At 38.6% G+C, this 23118-nt stretch overlaps 1 protein-coding gene across 3 annotated transcripts in view; it reads right to left on the reverse strand.

Annotated features, from left to right (window-relative positions):
• Window positions 1–23118, reverse strand: part of LOC125166328 (24-hydroxycholesterol 7-alpha-hydroxylase) — a 95189-nt gene that overhangs the window by 18570 nt on the left and 53501 nt on the right. For 2 of the 3 annotated variants that reach the window (XM_047860206.1, XM_047860205.1), the window contains 3 exons: window positions 14979–15112; window positions 4401–4496; window positions 3443–3531 (listed from right to left, as the gene is read on the reverse strand). In XM_047860206.1, the coding sequence (XP_047716162.1) occupies window positions 3443–3531; window positions 4401–4496; window positions 14979–15112 (319 nt within the window). The remainder of the gene's footprint in view (window positions 1–3442; window positions 3532–4400; window positions 4497–14978; window positions 15113–23118) is intronic. The other variant, XM_047860207.1, reaches the window with a different exon arrangement.

A 23118-nucleotide genomic window follows, 5' to 3' on the forward strand; every position in this document is an offset into this window, starting at 1 on the left:
AGATTTTGGTTATATGATACATATTTTGCCACACCTCAGACTAAGAAGGTTTCAAAGGAAAATGTAACATCTTGTTCTCATACTTGCTCCTGCACCTGATTTCTCTATTTTCACCATCTCTTTCAGCCACCTAGATTCAAGCCACAGTCCCCGAATCCTTCCCCTTGACTGATCCCGTTTCTAATTAGTTTCCAAAATCTGGTAGATTCTACCACTCCATGTCTCTCCCATGGAATATAGCATAATTATATAACCTAAGCCATGCCCCACTCTAACCCATTCTATACAAAACCTTTTAACACTTCATTAGTGCCTTGTGAGCTGTGTACCAACCTCTCAACCAGGTATTAAGGGGCCTCCCCAATTGGGCCAATGTGTGTATTGAGTCTTTCTTCCCACCACTACCTGTAGTCTGATCTTAATAACAGTGAAACCATAAACCCTTCAACTACATACCCTTGACCTTAATGACCCTTTGGTCACTCTGTTTTCTCAGTCTAGACGTTCACCTAACCCTTCAAAGGCCACTTTCCCCAGGAAATCTAAGATCATTCTGACCAGATATACCCTTTCTCTCAAATCTCCACAGTGTGGTGTTTGGGCATTTCTTACCCTGCATTCCCTGTAGTTATTTATGAACTCAATGTCCTCCTTGCCTTCTCCTAGATAATCATCTCCTGAGGGCTGAGAACATGGCTTATTCTTGATTGAAGCTCCTGCAATACCCAGGGCACTGCCTTGCATAGAGGAAGAGCTGAGTACATTAAAAATGTATAGTTTCTGTACAAATAAGATACTTCTAACTAAGCTGAAATGTCATGGTCTCCTCTATCGTACCTATTACTGTCAACCTCCAGCAAATGTCTGTCAGCCCCAAAAGATATCACAATAATTTCATAACAGCCTTTCTTAGAAAACAGTAATCATCAGTTAATCCTTGACCACTGGCTAATACTACATGCTTCACTGCAGGGCATTTTAGTCCCTGGTTTAAAACATTTCCAGCTCAATTTAAAAGATGGTTATATGGTAGCAGATGGCAGTTACATTGGTGGTGAGCACAGCATAACGTGTAGAGAAGTTGAATCACTGTGTGCTACGCCTGAAACAAATGTAATGTTTTGTGTCAACTATACTGAAAAAATGTAAAACAAAACGAAAAAAAAAACCAAAAAACCCCCAAGATCAATAAATAGTTCAAAATAAACTTCTGTAATAAAAGATAGTTATTAAGAAACTCTTTCGTCGTCATTGGGAATACATGTAAAGGGACCTGAAAAAAGTAACACCTATTGTTTTTAGAAGACCTATTCTGGGTGCACTGATAGTTAGTAGGTGACAAAGCAATAGCTGGGTTACAGGTGTTAAGAACCGCTTCTCCACAGGGGCGCCTAGGTGGCTCAGTCAGTTGAGCGTCCAGGTCTTGATTTCGGCTCAGGTCATGATCCCAGGGTCATGGGATTGAGCTCACGTGTCAGGCTCAGCACTGAGTGTGGAGCCTGCTTAAGATTCTCTGCCCCCCACCCCCACACACCTGTGTGCACGTTCCCACCAAAAAAGAAAAAATGCTTGTCTAAAGTGAAAGTAATATGAAAGTCAGGATGAACATAGAGGTTTTCCTTGATAATGTTTGCTTATTATACTGTGCTCCTAAAGGATCTGCACTCAGTTACAATGTTCGACTTTGGAGTTTCTTGATGTGTAAATCAGCATGCTTTCAGCTCTCAACAATGAAACTTTCAACTCAAACTGCTCTAAAAAATAATGTTTATGTCTATATCCATATATATAGACATATATATGGATATATGTCTATATCCATATATATATGTCTATGTATATATATATATATATATGGATATAGACATAAACATTATTTTATATATGTACATATATTACATATATATATACCCATATATATGTATATATACATATATATATATATATATATATATATATATATATATACTCATATATATATACATATTCAATGGGAAAGGACAAAGGGGGGGCCTCTATCCCAGCTATGGAAGAAAAGTCTCTCCTTTAGGTCTGATCGATGAGTTTAGGTCAACTATCTACTCCAGGACAAATCGTTGCTCCAGGGAAACACTAGGCATCAATTTGCTTACCCTTAGACTCCTAGAATGACTTTTTAAAAGGAAGATACTGGGGCACCTGGGTGACTCAGTCAGTTAAGTGTCTGACTTCAGCTCAGGTCATGATCTCACAGTTCGTGACTTCGAGCCCTGCATTGGGCTCTGTGCTGACAGCTCGGGGCCTGGAACCTGCTTCAGATTCTGTGTCTCCCTCTCTCTGTTCCTTCCCCACTCACTCTCTCTCTCTCTCAAAAATAAATAAAGATTACACTGTCTCTCTCTCTCAAAAATAAAGATTAAAATAAATTAAAATAAATAAGTAAAAATGAAGATAGAATTTCCATGGTTGGCTAAGACTATTTAAAACCATTTTGGGGGAAATATGAATTACTAGAAGCCTACTGATGCTATCAACCATAAAACAAAAGAGGGGTAGAATGCATGCTGTGGAGTAAGTCATAATTATAGATATGGATTAGCATTCCTGCTCAAACAATGAAAACAACTGACTTCTTAAATTTAAAAACTACAGCTTTTGTGATATAACGACTTTTAAAGGATTTGTACATTCACTGAGTGAGACTTCGTTACAAACAGATACTAATATTTCTCCAACAGAATCGTCCCTGGTGAAGAAATGGGACCTATTTCAGGTAGAGTGTAAGTTTTATGAAGTTGGGGACCAAGTCCATGTTCCTCAGTCCTCTATCCTAATGAACAGAAGGCCTGGCCCAGGCAAGGTGTTCAAAACAGCTTCTGATCACATAAATAAACATAAAATAACTTTCATTAAGTGCTGGACACTTGCACTAGAACACAACATCGCAGTGAGCATCGCAGTCCTAGGGACCAGATTAATGTAACTCTAAAAGGATCCAGAAGAAAGATTTCCTAGAACCAAGCTGCCCCAACAAACAGAAACCATTTAGTAAGGCGCCGCTCTGCTCCAAGCTATGGATGTTCTGTAACCCCAGCACAGGCCCATGAGAATGTTGTAAAGAAATAGTATACTTCGGACTTAATTTTCTAAAAGGTAGAACTCAAGCAACTTCGAATGTATTCTCATAGGAAAGCTGAACATTTGAAACCTAAACCCTGCTTTCATCATGCAGCTGCGACTGTCATATTTGGTTCTGATGAAGTCTCCCATCAGAAGCCACCGTAGACATTCCCACAAGGACATCGTGCAATCCGACCAGCCAACCAAACAAAATGTGGTCTCCCGGATCTCCCTGTAGTTTGGTAATAAAGAAAAGGGAGATTAAGCCAAAGATGTCCCCCCCTCTGAACCATCGTGTCTCTGCAGACTTTCTGGATAAATGTGGCCCAGCTGTCTCACTGACCTCCCAGGACACTGGTACTTCCCGCTTCCAAATGCCATGAACCCGTCCAAGAAAGCATTCTTCTCTAAATTTGCCTTTTTCCAACGTTCCTGTGGGAAGAAATCATTTTTTTTTTTTCCAAATCAGTCTTATATAAATAAGCTTAACTTTATTTCTCTAGGCTAAAAATGACTTTGTACAGCTAATCCTTGCATATAAAGTTGCAGGGCTGTTGGTAATTTTTTTTCCAACCTGTTATTCATATCAGGCACAATTGTGTTTTTGGAATGTGAACTAATAAATAAAAAGGTTTAAAAAGAATTTTGTTAAGTGGTAAACGTAAATGATAATGTAAATCAACCACAGAACTGACCTCAGAAAAGGAAGACTATTTATAATAAGATCTCGGGCTCCATCACAAAATTGTCCTTGGTAATAAATCTAGTAAATTACTGGCCGCCCTGCCTATTGGAAGGAGCTTGGGATGTGGAATGAATACATCTGGATGCCATTTTTTTTTTTAATTTGTACCTAAAGACAGAGGATGGACTAAATCACCTCTTAAGATTCTGCTTAGCCTTGTAACCCCCCAATTTTAAGAAACAGCAGAGAACAGCTTTAATTTGTCTTGTTTCGTTTGTTTTTAGTACTCCTTGGAAACTAACAACAGGAGCAATTGCCCGATGAATATAAAATAAGTCTTCTTTCAGAACCAGACATATTCACTTTAACATACTTTGCTGGTTTCAGATCATTTATTTTCAAGTTGGTGAAGCTTATTTCAAAAACCTTGCTATCTCATCTGTGTTATACCCATCCATATTACAAGTCTGATTTTTACTCTGTTGTCGACTTGGTTAGATACAGAGAGAAATAGGTCTGCTAAAATGACACAATTGTAGTTAATCTATGAATTCATATTCCCACCATAAAGGAAATTAAAATCAAAGGGTAATGCATTTTGAAAGAGAGGACTTACAGGTTTGAACACTTCAGGTTCAGGAAAATATTTTGGATTTCTGTGCAGCCAAAATGGAGACAACATCAACAAGTCACCGGAAGGAACAGTGTAATTCTATGATAGAAAAATCAGTTTCAAGTTATTTTTGGAAATCTGCTTTAAAGAGAGTTTGGGTCATTAAAAATAATGCTCCAACTATATTGTAGAGAAGACATATACATTTTATAAATCAATGGCGAGAAAATCTAATTCTTTCCTGGAAGGATCGTTTCTGTTTTCCAACTTAAGCAATGACTACATTCTAATTCTGATGATTAGTTACATGTGCATACACATTTGGTTACATGGGGGAAATATATTAGATAAATGTGAAGATATTAGATACTAGTATATGTCTGATGTAATGCAGCTTTGGATGTTTGATACTGGGGTTGGTAGCAAGTGCTTTTGGTGGGAACCACAGTGAATCCCCAGGTCGCGGAATAGAAAAATCTAACTCTGAGACAGGACAGTGGCCATGACAGCACTGAGGGTGGCAACAGTGGGTGTCTCCTATCCCCGGGGACATTGATGACAGTGTCAGGGCAGAGGCAGTAGAGTCTCTCTCTCTCCCTCTCTCTCTCTCTCTCTCTCTTTTTCCACTCCAGAAACAGCTATTAGGGTAGAAATAATATGAAGAATATGAAGACAACTGGTTAGGAAGACACGGGACACTGAGTGCTGTGTGTTTCTTGGTTGGTTTGGTGTTTGGGAACGCTGTGGCTGTGGGACTGAGGTTAAGCAGTGTGTTTCTGAATTATCCTTCCTCGTTTATGTTATCATAGGTTTTCTAATATATAAACTATACTAAGAACTAAAAACCATGTCATAAAATCACCCTGACTTCATCATGTTCAGGAACCATAGGACAAAGGGCTCTCCCATGGTGTGTAACCAGTAGATAGCTATCAACTTTCCTAAGGCACATTCTGTTAGTAACTCCCATCCCCAATCATCGGAAGTCATATCTATTTAACCCTGCGTAAATTTGAAATGTCCTCAAGATATTCACAAAAACACTGACCTTCTGCATCTAGAATATGAGCACGTTACAATTACAAATATGTCTTTTTATAATAGCAGGGAGTGGCATATGGGAATGGGCCATCATTTTTTAACCAGAGAGAAACCCTGTTAGCTCCAATGGGGACTGAATATTGCTTAAGGTGTGGCCGCTGCAGTACTAAGTGCTGAGAGAGCTCCCAAACAAGGAAGAGAGAGGGGATTTCACTGGTGTCCTCTTACCATTTTTAAAGTAGAAAAAGACTTAGGAGATCTCAGGCCTATCTGTTCCTTCTACCTCTGGCGGAACTGAGGTTAGAGTGGTCATGCCTGACTTCGAGATCAGCTGCAGAGGGCCTTGATGCGTGTTTGGGGGCAGGACCAGGGACAGCCCTGGGACAGGGCTCCAGGCGGGTCAACTGGTACCCTTCCCCTCCTTACCGCATACACCTCTTTAGTGGCTGGCTGTTGACCCATGACTGTGACTTGGAGACTGACTGCCACAGCCTACAATACAGGCTAGTAGGAGCCTTCAAATGGAATCTCAGTCACAGAATTAACATTAGCAACAGGGAAGACACCAGAAAGAAGTTCCTGTCACAGCAGCAAATGCCAGGCTGATGAATGGCATAAAGGAATGTGAGAGCCAGTTGAACCTCTGAGCAAAGGAACCTCTGAGCAAAAGGACATCATCGTCCCATCTAACAGTCGCTGTCATCGTCTACATGGCACATGAAGGGAAAGACCAAAAGGGAGACGAAACAGTCCTAGGACCAGAACACAGATCGCCATCAAAATCACAGCTTCTCTGTGTTGTAAAACTGTGTCTCTCAGGTAGGCAGCATTGAGCCTGGCCAGCCCCCTTCACAGGGATCCTGTGAGGCCTAGTGAGCTTAATTTGCTAGCTGGAGATGGGGTTTTCTTAAAGACAGAAGAGAAGGCAGCACTCTTTGTTGTAGCTCAAGAAGGATACTGAGAGCAAAGTGGTTGCAAAGAATGTAGAGTTTTGAAGAGAAAGCAGAAGTCCTATAGAAAGGCAAAACATCCACAGGAGGGGATTCGAGGCCCACACTTTCCTAGCTCTTAACCAGGAACGTGATTACGTCGCAAAAAAAAAAAAAAAAAAAAAGGCTAAAAATCAAAAAGTACACTCTTTTTTGCATGATAAAAAATGTTCTCTATCCAAATTTTGGAAAATTCAGAAAAATAGAAAAAGCTAAAAAACAACCAGAAAGCTGACAACAAAAAAACACCCATCAACCGGCTAGACTTCCCTCCAGTACTTTTACCGAACAGTTGAGTGTTGTTGTTGTTGTTAGACATAGTCTTTATCCTGATGAATAGTTAATTTTGGAAACTTAACGTTGTTCACCTAATATTATAGCATAAGTATTTTTTCTTTATAGTGTGGACTCATTGTGAACAGTTTTGTCTCCAATGTCTCTTTCATCTTTCATTGGGCAGATTAATCATAAATAATTTAATCATTCCCTGGGTTTTCTTTCTATAATAAATAATGCCATCAGAAGCATCTTCTTCCATGAAGCATTTTTTCACATAAAATCTTCTAACATAGATGTTCAGAAAATATAGGGCATGGACATTTTTAAAGGCTGTTAATACATTTTGCTCAACTGTTCCCTCAAATCTGGTAGCTAAATAGGTTTCTACCTATAATATTTTAGTGTCAATTTCACTGCCCTCTTCTCTGCTAATCTGACATTTAATAGGTTATTTTTGGTTCCTGTATAAATCTTTATGTCTTTGTTGAGCATTTTTCCATGTTAAGTTATTTTCTTCTATGAACTTTTGTGTTCATGTTCTGTCCTCATTAATTTATGCAATATTAGTGCTTTATGTATTGATCTGTGAGTTCTTTAAATATTAACATTATTTACCCCTGTGTTATACTTACATTAACATTTGTTCTTAATTTTTGGTTTACATTTAATTTGGATTATACTTAAAAAAATACATGTTAAATTTTGATGTGATACATTTAAATCTGTTCATCTTTGTGGTTTCATTGATGAATCCCAAGATTTGGCAGCCCTTTTTTCTCTAAAATAGTGGTTCTCAAGGGTGGTCTAGAACCTTCTGGGAGTTCTTAAGACCTTTCCAGAGGCTGTGCTAGGTCAAAAATCATGCCTGGGTACAAGATTCAAAGTATAGGACAAACCAGTGGATTTTGACATAACTGAATACAATAAATTCATTGATATTTCAGATTATAACAAACTTTTAGGAAACTCCCACTGATGCATTTCAATGAGGTATTAGAAAGCAGACAGATCTGAAAAAGTTATTGAAATATTGATTCCTTTTCCAGTGACATGTCTGTATGAGGCTGAATTTTCTTCATTTCCATCAATGGAAAGAATATATCATAACAGATTGATTCCAGACACATTTATGGGAACCCAGATGTCCTCTATTAGCAAGGCATTAGACAGATTTGCAAAATCTTAAAATAATGCTATTTTCCCACATTTTTTATGTTTTGGAAAATATAGTTATGTTTCATAAAACCATGCTATTATTTTAACATGTAGTAGGTTTCTTGTTACTTTTAAATTAATTAGCAAATAAATATTATACCAATTTCTCAGTTTTAGTTTCTAATACAGCAAATATTTTTTAATTTTTTTAATGTTTATTTTTGAGAGACAGAGATAAAGCACAAGTGGGAGAGGGGCAGAGAGACAGGGAGACATAGAATCCGAAGCAGGCTCCAGGCTCTAAGCTGTCAGCGCAGAGCGTGATGTGGAGCTCGAACTCACAAACCGTGAGATCATGACCTGAGCCGAAGTCAGACGCTTAACCAACTGAGCCACCCAGGTGCCCCTCTAATACATTAAATATTGATAGATATGACTAACATAGGTAAAAGTCTTTGGGGTCTCTAATAATGCTAAGAGGATAGGGGCACCTGGGTGGCTCAGTGGGTTGAGCGTCCAACTTCAGCTCAGGTCATGATCTCACGGTTTGTGGGTTCCAGCCCCATGTCAGGTCTGTGCTGACAGCTCAGAGCCTGGAGGCTGCTTTGGATTCTGTGTCTCCCTCTCTCTCTGCCCCTCCCCTGCTGGTCTCTCTGTCTCTCAAAAATAAATAAACATAAAAAAAAAAAAACAACCAATAATGCTAAGAGTATAAAGGGATCCTGAGAGCAAAAAGTTTGAGAACTACTCTAAAAGTTAAAAAATACCCACTTTCTGGCCAGTCATCCCAAACCATATGTTAATCTCTTCCCTCTTCATTGATTTACAATTCACTTATTCTATATTATACTCTTGGATACAAAGGGACTTGTTTCTATGTTACCTATCCAGCCTGTTATATTGATAGTGAACATTAAGTCTGACACCACTACCATACCATTTTAACCGTTGTGGTTTTATAATATGTTTCAATACCTCGAGAAGATAATTAGTATTCTTTAATCATTCATATTTTCTAACACTTCCTTGTTTATTCTTTCCTGGGTATTCTTGAAGATTACCTGCGTACCAAAAGTATGAAACCTTAAAAACAGAGTACAGGTAGAAGTTTAAGAGTTTTGTAAAGATGATATAAGAAAGAAAAGGAAGGAAAAAAAAAGAAAAGAAGGAATAAATCAAAGAAAGCAGATGGCGTATGCCCATCTTAATTTGTTCCAAAAATATAGGAAGGAATCAGTACGGGGACATAAATAAAGGAGACCATGTTCAGACTGCATTAGGAAAGAGCAGTAGGAGAGCACTTCAAGCATTCACAGCAAGAAATGTGACCAGTTGCCCTACAGGGGAGAAAACACGAGCCCCCACCACTACTTGACATGGATGATCCCATTCAAAGCGTTTTTCATAATCCAAATTTCTGGGAACACATCAATATATTCAATAAAGACATTCCACCTGTTTTAGAAAACATATGAAGCCTAGAAGGACCAAGTTGTATGAATTCATACCAAGGGAATAATTACTACTGTAAACCAGGATTTGGCCATATGGATGCCCATCTTTGCCCTGTTTGTCACAGTAAACACCCGGAAGCCATACGCATTCAGGCATAGACAGCTGATTTAGAAATCTATGTTATATCCACATATTAGATCATCATGCTGCAATTCAAAGCTGTGTAGATGTCTTCTGTTGATACAGAAAACTTTTGTAACTATTACTAACATAAAAGCTGATTATGAGAAAATTAGCATAGCATGGTCCTAATTGAATTTTTAAAAATGCACAGACTACAGGAAAAAAAAATCTGAAATTATCAGAATACCAAAATGTTCAAGTGGTTATCAGACTTGTGAAATTTTTAGCAATTTTTATTCTCTTCTTTTAGTGTTTTTTTATAGTTTCCTTTTTATTATTTTTTTATTTTTTAATGTTTATTTCTTTTTGAGAGAGAGAGAGAGAGAGAGACAGAGCGTGAGCAGGGGAGGGGCAGAGAGAGACAGAGTAACAGAATCTGAAGCAGGCTCCAGGCTCTGAGCTTTCAGCACAGAGCCGACGTGGGGCTCAAACTCACAAACTGCGAGATCATGACCTGAACCAAAGTCAGATGCTTAACCTACTGAGCCACCCAGGTGCCTCATTATGGTTTCCTTTTTAAAACTAATTACCAAGATTTGTTTATGAAATAAGAAGAAAAAGCTGTTCAAGTTATTATTTTCAAAATTAAAGCCTCAACTCTGCAGGGAGAAGTTCACAGTGATTAGTTTATGCCTCCTAAAAGGGGAAAGGTTGTATACATTTAATTTATAAAAGAAATAGTAAGTACAGAAACAAAGGTAATATTTGTACCCTTTACAAATATTAAAAATATATTGTAGGGGTGCCTGGGTGGCTCAGTCAGCTAAACATCTGACTTCAGCTCAGGTCATGATCTCACAGTTCATGAGTTTGAGCTCTGCATCGGGCTCTGTGCTGACAGCTCAGAGCCTGGAGCCTGCTTCAGATTCTGTGTCTCCCTTTCTTCTGCACCTCCCCTACTTGCATGGTTTCTCTCTCTCTCTCTCTCAAAAATAAGTAAACATTTAAAAATTTGAAAAAAAAAAGTTAAAAGTATATTGTGAAAAATAAGGAAAAGGAGTTCTAGAACATTCTTGGAAGATAGCAGCCTGAGCGCATGTCTCTGGGTTGCGTGATCAGTAAAAGAGACACCAGCAGGGCTTGGAATGAGCCTGGATCCACTGGCCCCTAGGAAGAAAGTGTGAGTTTGAGGAAGTGGAGATAAGAGATTATGATTTTTTTTCTGCAACTTCTCAAATTGTTTCAGATATCTATCACTTGTAATTAAAAATTTTTATTGAGAATCTATAATGTTGGAATTATAAAAACAGTTCAGTTTTGTAAGAGGATTGTATGCAGTGAATCGTAAATGTGTTTATTCCCTTGGACCAATAATCCACTATTAAAGTATAATTCAAGAATAATTATTAAAAAAATGTACTATGGGGGCGCCTGGGTGGCTCAGTTGGTTAAGCGTCCAACTTCGGCTCAGGTCATGAGCTCACGGTTGGTGGGTTCGAGCCCCGCGTCGGGCTCTGTGCTGACAGCTCAGAGCCCGGAGCCTGCTTCGGATTCTGTGTTTCCCTCTCTCTCTGCCCCTCCCTCACTCATGCTCTGTCTCTGTCTCAAAAATAAATAAAATATTTTTTAAAAATGTACTATGCACAAAGAGGCAAATAATCTCCACATTAAAGTAACCACAAAGGAAACCAACCTAAATTCTCAAGAGTTAGGAAATAATGAAATACCTAAGCTATGAATTCAGTGGACTATTACAAGGCTATCGAGATAAATACGCAAGCGCTGGATGCATGAAAAGTGTAATAATGTTAAAAAGTGTCTAAATGGCAGATTTACACTATAATGAAACATAGGTTTCTGTATTGGTGCCATACAAGGAGCATGTGAGATAGCTGTATGGCTAACGGGTCAAGGGGAGTTGTATACACATGAGTATATACGTGTTGCATATGTTTGAACTTGGGTGTTTTTCTAGGTAAAGTTCTTGAACGAGCAAAATTGCTTTTGAAAAAATATGAGGTGTTAATGGCCACGACAAATTTATAACCTCCCTTAGTTAAGCACAACCCTGGTAAGAACATGTGGTTAAAAGCTCTTCCAAGAGCCACTTTGCTTAAGGATAGAGGTTTTCAGGTTGGTCAATGGAGCAGTAGAATATAGTGACTGTGTTAGTGCCAATATTGCAGCCTGACCCGCAATTAAGTCAGTTGCATGACGAAAAACAAATACATTTGTAACAATACCTTATGGTAAAATAAAAATACAAGGAAGGAAGAAATAGACTGAGTCATCTTCAAGGGTCCCAAAGTGAGAAGCAAACCGAAATAAGCAAAAAACTAACATTTGTCCAGTGGAAAATGTTTTTCCCTCGAAGGGAAAAAATAGGGCACAGAAGACAGATTTCAGGTGGTGGTACAGTAAAAAATAAAGGAAAAATAAGAGGATAATTAGTGTGGCAAGAGAATAGTAAGGACAAATGGTATCTATTTGAAAAAAGAAGGGTTGAGGTATAAGTATAATCAAGTTAAAAAAAAAGTAAATGAACAGCATGATGGGGGACGAGGGATGGGGAAATGGGTGATGGCACTGAGGAGGGCACCTGTTGGGATGAGCACTGGGCGTTGTATGTAAGTGATGAATCACGGAATCTACCCCCAAAACCAAGAACACACTATATACACTGTATGTTAGCTAACTTGACAATGAATTATATATATTAAAAAAAAAAAAGGAATGCTGAAGGTCAGGATAGCAGAAGCTAAAAAGAATACAATTTCAAAAGTGCACCATGTTGATCGGAAACTGGCATGTGCCTAAAGGTCTTTGGTTTGGGTCAGTCTGCCAGAAAATGTATTTATGTAATAGTTTAAACTTTTTCATTATAAAATTATCATGTGATGGCCTCACATACTGAGCTAATGAAATAGCACAAGCTGGGTGTTAAGTTTGAGAAGGAGGGTATGGAGCAGTCATATATGAGGCAGGCAGAACAATGGTCAAGGAAGTCTGAGACAGAACGTGTTGAAGTCACATAAACCACACTGAAAGTTACAAAGATAGTACAAAAGTAACCGGAAAAATATATCTTATTCTTCCATAGATATGATATAGATAGATATATAGATATGAAGATTCTTGTGGTTTTTTCTCCCTGTTTTAGTGAAGGCATAGTTAGTAAAGAACTATGGAAACTAAAGAACTAAATGGGAACTTAAAAGGAGAGAGGCTTCAGGGGAAAAGGCCTGAAAAATGAGATCAGAAAGAGGAAATGCGAGAAAAAGAAAGAATTAAGTAAGAAGAAGAAAGAGAGAGAGAAAGGAGAGAGAGTGGAAGAGAGAGGAAAGAAGTAAAGAAAGGAATCTGAGTGCTTATGAAAAGAGGGCAGGACAAGCATAAAACATCTTTTAAGAGATTATCATGATATAGAAACCAGACAAGACAGTATGAAAGAAAGAAAGAAAGAAAGAAAGAAAGAAAGAAAGAAAGAAAGAAAGAAAGGTAAGAAAGCAGAAAACAAGACTACAGATCACTATCTCTTAGGAACTTCCAGACAAAAAATCCTCAACAAAATATTAGTGAAACAGGGGCGCCTGGGTGGCTCAGTCAGTTAAGCGTCCGACTTCAGCTCAGGTCACAATCTCACGGTCCGTGAGTTCGAGCCCCGCGTCGGGCTCTGGGCTGATGGCTCGGAGCCTGGAGCCTGTTTCCGATTCTGTGTCTCCCTCTCTCTCTGCCCCTCCCCTGTTCGTGCTCTGTCTCTCTCTGTCCCCAAAATAAATAAACGTTAAAAAAAAAATTAAAAAAAAATATTAGTGAAACAAATTTAACAATGTATAAAAAGAACTAGACAACATGATCAAATTGACATTTATTCCAGAATGTCATGCCTAGCATGACATGTCTTTCATGTCTATGAAAGGCTGGTTCAACATTCAAAAATCCATAAATGTAATCCATCACAGCCATAGGTTAAAGAAGAAAAAGCGTATGATTATATCTACCGATGCAGGAAAAGCACTAGACAAACTCCAACACCCATTCATGATTGAAATTCTCAGTAAATTAGAAATAGAAGCACATTTCCTCAACTTGATAAGAAGCAGCTACCGAAAACGCACCAAAAATCGAGCTTAACGGTGGAAGATTTTCCCCTTAATGCTTTCCCCTTAAGGCAAGAATATCTGTTGTCACTACTGTTATTCAACACAGTGCTGGAAGTCAGAGCCAGGGCAATAAGGCAAGAAAAAGAAATAAAAGAAAGAAAATATCTACATAAAAATTCCCAAGGAATCTATAAAAACACTTGTAGGACCAAAAAGCACAGTGAGTTTTGCAAAGTTGTAAGTACAAGGTGAACACACAAAAATCAACTGCGTTTCTACAAACAAGTAATGTACAATTGAGAACCAAAATTTTTTTTAAATGCCACTCACAAAAGCTCCAAAATAACTGAAATATGTAGGTATAAATCTCACAAAGCATGTATGGCATCTGTATACTTAAAATAACAATCAAGATACCTACCGGCAGACAAATAACTTCTGTATTTCAGCTAATTATCTGTTAGCCAGAATATAAATAAGGTTTAACAAACGTTCAATATAAACTATAGTACTATTCAGAGTAATAAACACATTCCTCTACTCATTTGCACCAAGTTGTTTGATTATATCTCCTCAAAGCATATCTTTTTATACTGATATTTTAAAGTAACTAATAGATTATTTAAAAGCATAAACAGTTAAAATCCCACTAAAACTAAATGCTGTAATGTATGTAAGACCAGTTAAATAAACTATGTCTCCTTTGGGTGTAGCTGCAACTTTTATAAAATTTTGATTTTTTTTGTCTCTTTTGTCTTCCACTACTAAAAACTGTATCAAACTGTATTATTAAAAAGCTAACAAGAGTTGAGAGCTGAGTAAATGTGATCTATCTGGATAATGCAGGCCCTGTCAAGTCATTCTGAAAAAAAAAAAATATTTTGTTCTGCCTGACTGATTTGCCAAATACGGAATTAGAAGTCAGCCACACGAACATAGCTGCCATGGAGCACTTGCAAATTTTCTCCTACTTTGCTCATAGGAGGGACCTCTCTCCCTCACTCAGCTGCTGACTGCTAATATCAGTTGCTATCACCCACAGCTTTCCCGCTGTTTCCCTGGCTGTTATCTGTAGTCTGAAACTACCTTCCAGTTACCCAAAGGAACTTTCCTCATACCCTCAATTCCTGAACCCATTGCTCAAGATTACTTGCCCATTGGTTCAGCAGACTATCTAATCCACCTGCTTGACCTAAATAGGATCATATTAATTCTGATGTGGAATCACATAGCCAAAATGATCATCGAAGAGTTACGTTTTAGCTAAAATAGTTGCCAACAGATAAATATTCACATTAATAAAAATGTTACGGCACAACTCTCATCCCTAACCTGTTTCCTTAATGGAACTTGAGGAATTATCTAATGACATATGGCAAAATATGTACCTTTTTTCCTTCAAAGGTTGACTATTTTAAAACCAAACCAAAGCTCACCAAAATTTGAACAGGCTTCATCACTTTTCTAGTAATGATACCAGGGGCTCTTAAACGAAGGGTTTCCAAAATACACCATCTGATCAGTGGGAGTTTCTTCAAGTCATCCTCAGATACTTTTATCTTATCTTTACCTGTAGAGAGAATTTCAAAATTTGTTTAAAAGACCGACCTAAAGAGGCCAGAGAGTGATTTCACGGGAGCTTATTAATACAGGTTAGACGCTGCCTTGGACAACAAGTGTTAGCATTGCTATTACTTTTTGCATACCATGTTTAGTAACGCATTGCCTCTTTTTATCATTTTCCTTCTACCAAGAGCCAGTGCAGCCTAAAAAATTAAACCGTTGTCGATTCTTTCAAGGTGATGGACTGGGATCCAACCTTGGGCTTCATCTTCCTATGGCTGTCAAATGATTAAGATGGTACCCGTCGGAAAGGTGTTCCATTTTCACTCCTTTCTTTCTTTCTTGTCTAAATATTCCTTCCACTTAAGGAAACAGCAATAGAAGATTGGCTTCAAACGCATAAAGTAAAAGATCGGAGAAGCCACCTGGCTTGCTATTTCTGCCTCTTCCCTGCTGATTCATTTTTGGTTTTGCTTTTGATTTTTCAATCATACATTTCAGAAGGTCCAAAAAGAACATGAGGAAAGGGACAATGAGGAACATGTATTACATCTGGAATGATGAGCTCTCCCTCTAAACATAGGTGCACCAAACATCCCTAATGTAATGTGCATACCTTAGTTTATGTTTAGATTGAAGGTATCTGAAAAAGGATTGGGATCAATCTTTCCATGACCTAAAATATAGCTGGGCCCTTTCAGTCCACTTAGACATTTTAATTAGTGGTATTTCAAATAAAATGTTTGCATTCTGAAATTTACTTGAAACAACCCAGCTTTCAATTTGTTTTGACAGTATTGGTTAATAAAAGTAAAAGAACACCGTCAGTTTGATTAAGCCAAGTTGCACATTTGCTTCCCAACTGTAGTGGCAATGCATGGATAAGAGTCTCCAGCCGTGTCTTAGATTCTCGACGAATCTGGTTCTAAAGTAAACCCATTCTGCAGGACAGTTATAGGTGGGTGCTACCTGGGAAATCTGACCTGTCAGTACATCTGTAATTCCTGAGTAGTCAGAAGCAAATCTGAAACCAGGCTTTCTAAGCTATAGTTCTACTAATAGCCATAGGAACATCTATACATTCCATTCAACTTGACAGATTCTTGAGCACCAAGTAAGGGCCAGGAGTTGAGTTAGGCTCTACTAGGGTACAATAATTAAGACATTCTTGTGGGGCACCTGGGTGGCTCAGTCAGTTAAGCGTCTGACTTCGGCTCAGGTCATGATCTCACGGTTCATGAGTTCAAGTCCCTCATATGGCTCTGTACTGACAGCTCAGAGCCTGGAGCCTGGTTCGGATTCTATGTCTCTCTCTCTGCTCTCTCCCCACTTGTACTCTGTCTCTCTCTCAAATATAAATAAACATTTAAAAAAGTTTTTTTTTAAAAGACATTCTTGCAATGCATTTAGTCTACTAGGAGGTAAAAGATAAGCCTATAGTTAACTGGTACACCATGCAAGTAAGGAAACTGTTCTGTGATGTGTAAAATATTCTGGTATTTTATTCTAATATAAAAGCAGGGAGGTTCAGGGGCCCCTGGGTGGCTCAGTCAGATGAGCGACCGACTTCAGCTCAGGTCATGATCTCACAGCTCGTGAGTTTGAGCCCCGCGTCGGGCTCTGTGCTGACAGCTCGGAGCTTGAAGCCTGCTTCGGATTCTGTGTCTCCCTCTCTCTCTGCCCCGCCGCCACTCATGCTCTGTCTCTCTCTGTCTCAGAAATAAATAAACATTAAAAAAAAAAAGCAGGGAGGTTCATGTCTAACTAAAAGAAAAGCAAAATATTTTGAGTATCTTTGTCTACAACTATGATTATGAGTTCCTTGCAAAGAGTAGACTTTAATAAATAACTGCTGAATTAACAAAGGTCCCACTTCAACATGGGGAGATGGATGAATGAACAGTCCAGGCAAAGGAAAGAGGAAAAGCAAAAGGAAGACTGTACAAAGCACGGGTATGTTTGGAAAATGGCAGTGGGTGTAACGGGTCCAGAAGGTGGTATAAATGTGATGGAACAGTGAGAAATCTCCTGAGGCCATTACAGATGATCCATGACACCATTCTAGAAAATGTGAAGACTCGAGAATCTGGGGGCTTCCTCTCTTGGGCCAAGAAAGGATGAACCTTCCAACAATGAAATAGTGATACACAGCACTGTTCTTTACTAAGACCTTCTGCTCATTTTCTCAGACCTAAGTAACCTAATATTTAAAAAGAGACCAGTGACCTCAGGGGCCATTTGTTTAACCTTCATGGACATTGTCTCACAAAACTTTTGCTTTTGCTTTTCCATAACAGGGATGGGAAAATAATAGGTATGCCTTCTGCATCTTCACAACCTAAATATCACAGTTTTTCCAAATTGTGTTCTATGAAGCATTTGCAAGATGTCCAAAGTTCAAAGCAGAAAAAACGTTTTATGGCCAACCAAATTAACAGGAAATGTTAGCATTCTCTTGGTGATTCACTGAACACATCAGCGTATTACAGGTTTTGAGAAATCCCACAGGAGAAACAGCTATTTACGCTAACATTCCCAAACTTTTAAAAACTCCCATTATCTACACCAGCATCATCAATAGCTATTTAACCAGGACACAAAAGATAAGTAGCTATATACTGGCTATGGATACTCTCTGAGATAATCCTTCAACAAACAAACAAACCCTGGTTTTCATTTGTCTCAGCATTACCAGCACATATCAAATGTCTCAGCATGCATGTGGCCAAATCTTCTACAAGTAGTTACTGGGAACCAAAGGAATTATTACCATCAGAAAACTATCTTGATATGCCATGGAACAAAAATTTTACTTCTTCTTACTTTCCCTGAACTATCCCTGGACTTTCTAAGCTAATTCAGAAAAAAAGTTAATTTAGAGAATCCACGGTCAGAATCAGAAATTTTTTATTTGAAGAAAAAAATGGCTGAGATCATTGCCTATGCAAGAGCTATCACTACTAAACCAAGTGAGCAAATATTTATTTGGCATTTAGTGGAGAGCAAAGTGCTAACTAAGCACTGCAGGGGAAACATGAAATTGAAGGTTTAAAGATACTACACTTAAAAAGACAACAAATTCTAAAACTGAAAAAAGGAAGGGTAAGTGCTTTGCCCAGACAGTGTTGAAATGAGGAATTCTGAGGTTCTAACTGATGAGTTTATAAATAGCACACAAACTTAGCATGGTGTCTAACATGAGGTAAGCGTTCAATATAAGGTGGTATTTATTATTGTTATCATTATTATTAGTGAAAATTTAGTAATAACTCTTTAGAAACCACACCTTCCTGATTGATTTTGCTCCGTAGCTAGTAAAGTGATTCTTTTCCCTGAAACCTTAGTTGGGAGAAAGGCTATAGTTTGAAAGCATATCCAATACTAACTGGACACCAGGTCTGCGGAATTCTTCCAATCATTCACCCAACAGATGTTTACTGAGAACCTCTTAGCAGTGTCCAAGTGCTGAGGATGAACATGAACGGAAGAACCTTGGCTCTCAAGGTACATAGTCTGATAGAAAAGGCATAGAACTAAAAGTAACTAACATGTGGTAAGTGTTACCACATCAAAATGTGCAATGTGCTATGGGGCACAGTGGTGACAGTGACCACACTGGGGTGGGTGGGGAGGGGCAGGTGTGAAGGGGATGTCAGAGAGGCTCCTCAGAAGAAGTAAAATCAGAACAAAGGATTAGATACACCAAAGTAAAGGGCATGTTCACATAATAGGAATTCAGCTGGCTGGAACAGAGTTCAGTGTAGGAAGTGACAAGATCAGGGGTCCTCATTGCAGTCCCAGACTGCCCACACCAGCTGAAGCCCGAGCTAGTGACAGGTGGCTCCTTTATCCAACCTCTGAATGTGCCCCAGGAGAGTCCAGGTTTCAGTTCTGGGCCTTCCTCTCTTCCCTAACTAGATTCTTTTTCTGTGGTTTTCAAACAAATACTTTTCTATAAAATATCATCAGTGGGCTGGTGAATTTTATCATCTGCCTTTGATCACCTTCCTGAGCTCCATCTTATTTTTATCCAACTGGCTTCTTGATGGCATTGCTTGCACATCTAAAAGGCATCTTGAGGGGCACCTGGGTGGCTCAGTCAGTGGAGCGTCCAACTCTTGGTTTTGGTCTAGGCCATGATCTCACAGTTTGTGAGTTCAAGCCCTGCAGCGGGCTCTGCACCAACAATGTAGAGCCTGCTTGGGATTCTGTCTCCCTCTCTCTCTCTGCCCCTCCCCTGCTCGCTGTCTATCTCTCTCTCTCGAAAATAAATAAGTAAACATTAAAAAAAAGAATTAACTGAAAACTTGGTATAAGCTAGACCAGTGGTTCTCAAACATTAAGCATGCCTCAGCATCACCTGGGGGCTTGTTAGAACACAGATCACAAGGCCCTACCCTCCAAGTTTCTGATTCAGTAAGTCTGAAGTAGGGCCCAAGCATCTGCATTTCTGGTAAATTCTCAGGTGCTATTGATGCCTGCTGGCCCAGCAAACATACTCTAAGAACCACTGTGCTGGACTGAAAGAAGTAAAAGAAATTCTTGAATGTTATTAAATAATCTGGCTTTCAAACAGTTTCTATCACCAGTTTTAAAATTATCTCTTTAAGACAATGGAGGGAAACATACTAAGTGGGAAAAAATAAGATTTATATCAGAAGTTCTGAGCAGATGCACAGCTGACCCTTCAACAATGCAGGGGTTAGGGGTGCTGACTATCCCCCCCCCAACTCCAGTCAAAAATCCACCTATAACTTTTGACTTGCCAACAATTTAGCTACCAATAGCCTAGTATTGACCAGAAGCCTTAATAGTAACATAAACAATTAATAGCACACATTTTATGTTATATATAATATACTGTATTCTTAGAATAAAGTAAACTAGAGAAAAGAGAATGCTAGTAAGCATAAGCAAGAATACATTTACAATATTGTACTATATATATGATACCATAAATTTATATCATCTGTTTATGAAATGAATCATCTGTCAGTATCTATGTCAATATTGTCTCATATATTTATTCAAAAACTTCATGTATAGTTCAGGCCAGTGTTGTTCAAGGGTCAACTGTATCAACACCAAAGTCACTCGTTTTTATTCACATGAAAGTACAAGACAGCAAAGGGGTTTTATTTCTTACTATGAACCCTAAAACAAAATAACTCCGACTGAAGTTTTAATTGGCCAGGATTTCAGAACTGGCTCAAAATTATATCATTTTTACAGCTACAAAGGTGCCGTCTTCATCAGAATCAGACTGCCAAAGTGCCTTCTGGATATCATTGACTTGAGCTTACATGTAGCCATATATTTGGGTCCTACTCTTCTCTCTTATATAAGGCCATAGTCAAGGACATGGGTTGGCAAACTATGGCCAGTAAGCTAAATCCAGCTTACCGTCTGTTTTTGCAAATAAAGTTTTATTGGAACACAGCAAAACTCGTTTGTTATTTATTGCCTAGGGATGTTTTCACATTACAATGGCAGAGTTGAACAGTGGTGACAGAGACCTTCTGTTCCATAAAGCCTAAAACAATTTACTCTATGGTATTATACAGAAAAAGCTTGCTAATTCCTGACTAAGAAGCATCAAGGGAACAAGCTGCTTGTTTGCTCCTCACTGTACCTCCTATTGCTCAGAAGTCTAGATTTTATTCCAGCATTGGAATTTTACAAGTACCATAAATTCTGTGTGACCTTTATTACACAGATCGTTTATATAACCAAGTCAAGTGGACAATGGCTAGCACAGAATCTGAATAATCCTGTAATATGTGTCTATACGCATGGAAAATATAATCTCTTAGGAAAAGAATGGTTATTGTTTAAAAGATACTGTCGTATAATAGTCTCCAAATCACATTCATCAACAGAGGGCACATGGACACAATAATGTTAAGGAAACCAATTTTCTGGTACTTCCAGATTTATTCTCTTCTAAAATGGGTCTGTCTAAGAAAAAACTGTGGCTCAGTTCTCTTTCCCTATCTCCTAACACAATCAACTTTTCCTCACTTTGTAAAAGTTTGCCTCTCGGTCATCTTGATATTCACACTGGCACATTTTCCCTGCAGTATAAAAATCTCTTGAGTGCCAAACAAAAGGGCAAGTACAGAACACGTTGTACCTAAAGAAGGAGCCCTTGAAAGCAAAGTAAAGCAGACACAGAAAAGAAATATTAAAAGCAGACAGGCCTTCTTTCTTTTTTTAAATGTTTATTTATTTTTGAGAGAGAGAGAGGGAGAAACAGAGTGTGAGCAGAGGGAGGGCAGAGAGAGAGGGAGACAGAATCCGAAGCAGGCTCCAGGCTCTGAGCTGTCAGCACAGAGCCCGACGTGGGGCTCAAACTCACAGACCGCAAGATCACGACCTGAGCCGAAGTCGGACGCTTAACCGACTGAGCCACCCAGGCGCCCAAAGACAGGTCTTATCTCATCCATTTCTCCACTAGCCCTTGCACACAAACCAGATAGCTGTTTCCATGTTTGTCCATGTGTCTATCTTAAAATTAGAATTCAAAAGTGAGGGGAGCATCAGAGCAACACACATATGACACATTTATTTGAATTGAATTGAAAAAAATAGGACAGATCTTTCCCATTAGAAAATAAGCTGGATTGGCTGATGAGTTTGATAATAAGAACTGGCTTTGAGAATTAGGTTATAAGGCGGCCATTTTCCATAACTGAATGAACTAAATCTACAACTTTTGATATTTAAATATTTTAAACAGACTAAAATCATGCAGGCAATATACCAGGGGTAGTGTCCTTTGGAATTACTGAAGTGCAGGATAATAAATTTTACACATCAAATTAAAAATGAGGGGATCCAAAATTCTTTTAAAGTGTATTTGAGGAAAGAAAGGAAGGAAGATGGGAAGGAAGGGAGGAAGGGAGGGAGGAAGAAGGGTGGGAGGAGGAAAAAGGAAAAGAAGAAAGAAAACGAAGAAAGGAGGAAAGAAAACTAAATCGCTGACGAATGGCATGCATTAAAAGATGAAGCCCTGTGGGACAAAGCCTGAATGTCCTTGGTCAAACAAAGGGAGAGTCTGTGGCTCTGCACAGGAAGAAGGGACTGGAATTGCTGGAGTCTTCAAGGTAAGTAAGACAAGGCTGGAGATCTGAGAGAACAGAAAGGACCCAGCTACCTGGCAGGTGACTGATTACCTGATAGGAAGCCCAGGAAAATTCTTCAGGGTAATGGCAGATAAGATTTGTAAGAACAGAAGAATATTCAACTTTATGTCAAGTATTCAATTTTAAGTTGTTTCTGGCTGCATTTTCTCTTTCCTTGTTCCATATTTTTAATATTTTGCAAAGTTTGCTAAGAAATAACCTTAAGTGTACACTCAGGGAAATAAAGATCTGGGCGATGTCCAGTGAGGCAATGCAATACCAAAAAGAGGCAAAACATGCAGAAGGGAAGACAGAATGTAAATTGAGAAATCAGCAAATGCAAGAACCATGAGTCAAAAGAAAACTACAAGATATACAAGCTTCCACCTCTGCCATCTCCCTCATTCCTCCCTCCAAGGATTCCTAGAACACCGGGATGGGGTTCCAACCAATTTCACTTTTACCTTGAAAACCAAGATGGCCCCTGGCAAATGGATGTTACAAATAAATTCGCAGTGACCTACAATTCAGATTTTAAATCTTCTTTAAAAAAAAAAATGTTTTCTCTTTAAAAATCTATTTAGAGAATCTACATTGGACAAACAATCCCTCTTTTTCTTTTTTCTTTTTGTATTTTACATTACTGCAGCTACAGGATACAGAAAAATATTTTTTCTACTTAATTGAGGATAGATGACTACCAAGGACGAGGGTTTGTATTTAAAATCAGATTTGCATGACTCCAAAGTGACCCACCTATAATAAGACAGGCCTAATTCTGGCCTAAAATGTTTGGATTCAAGGAATAGTGAAGTGTTCTGAGCTCCTTTAAAATAAAAATAATAAGGGGAGCCTGGGTGGCTCAGTTGGGTAAGTGTCTGACTCACGA

Source organism: Prionailurus viverrinus, chromosome B2 (assembly GCF_022837055.1).
Source record: "Prionailurus viverrinus isolate Anna chromosome B2, UM_Priviv_1.0, whole genome shotgun sequence".
NCBI lineage: Eukaryota > Metazoa > Chordata > Mammalia > Carnivora > Felidae > Prionailurus > Prionailurus viverrinus.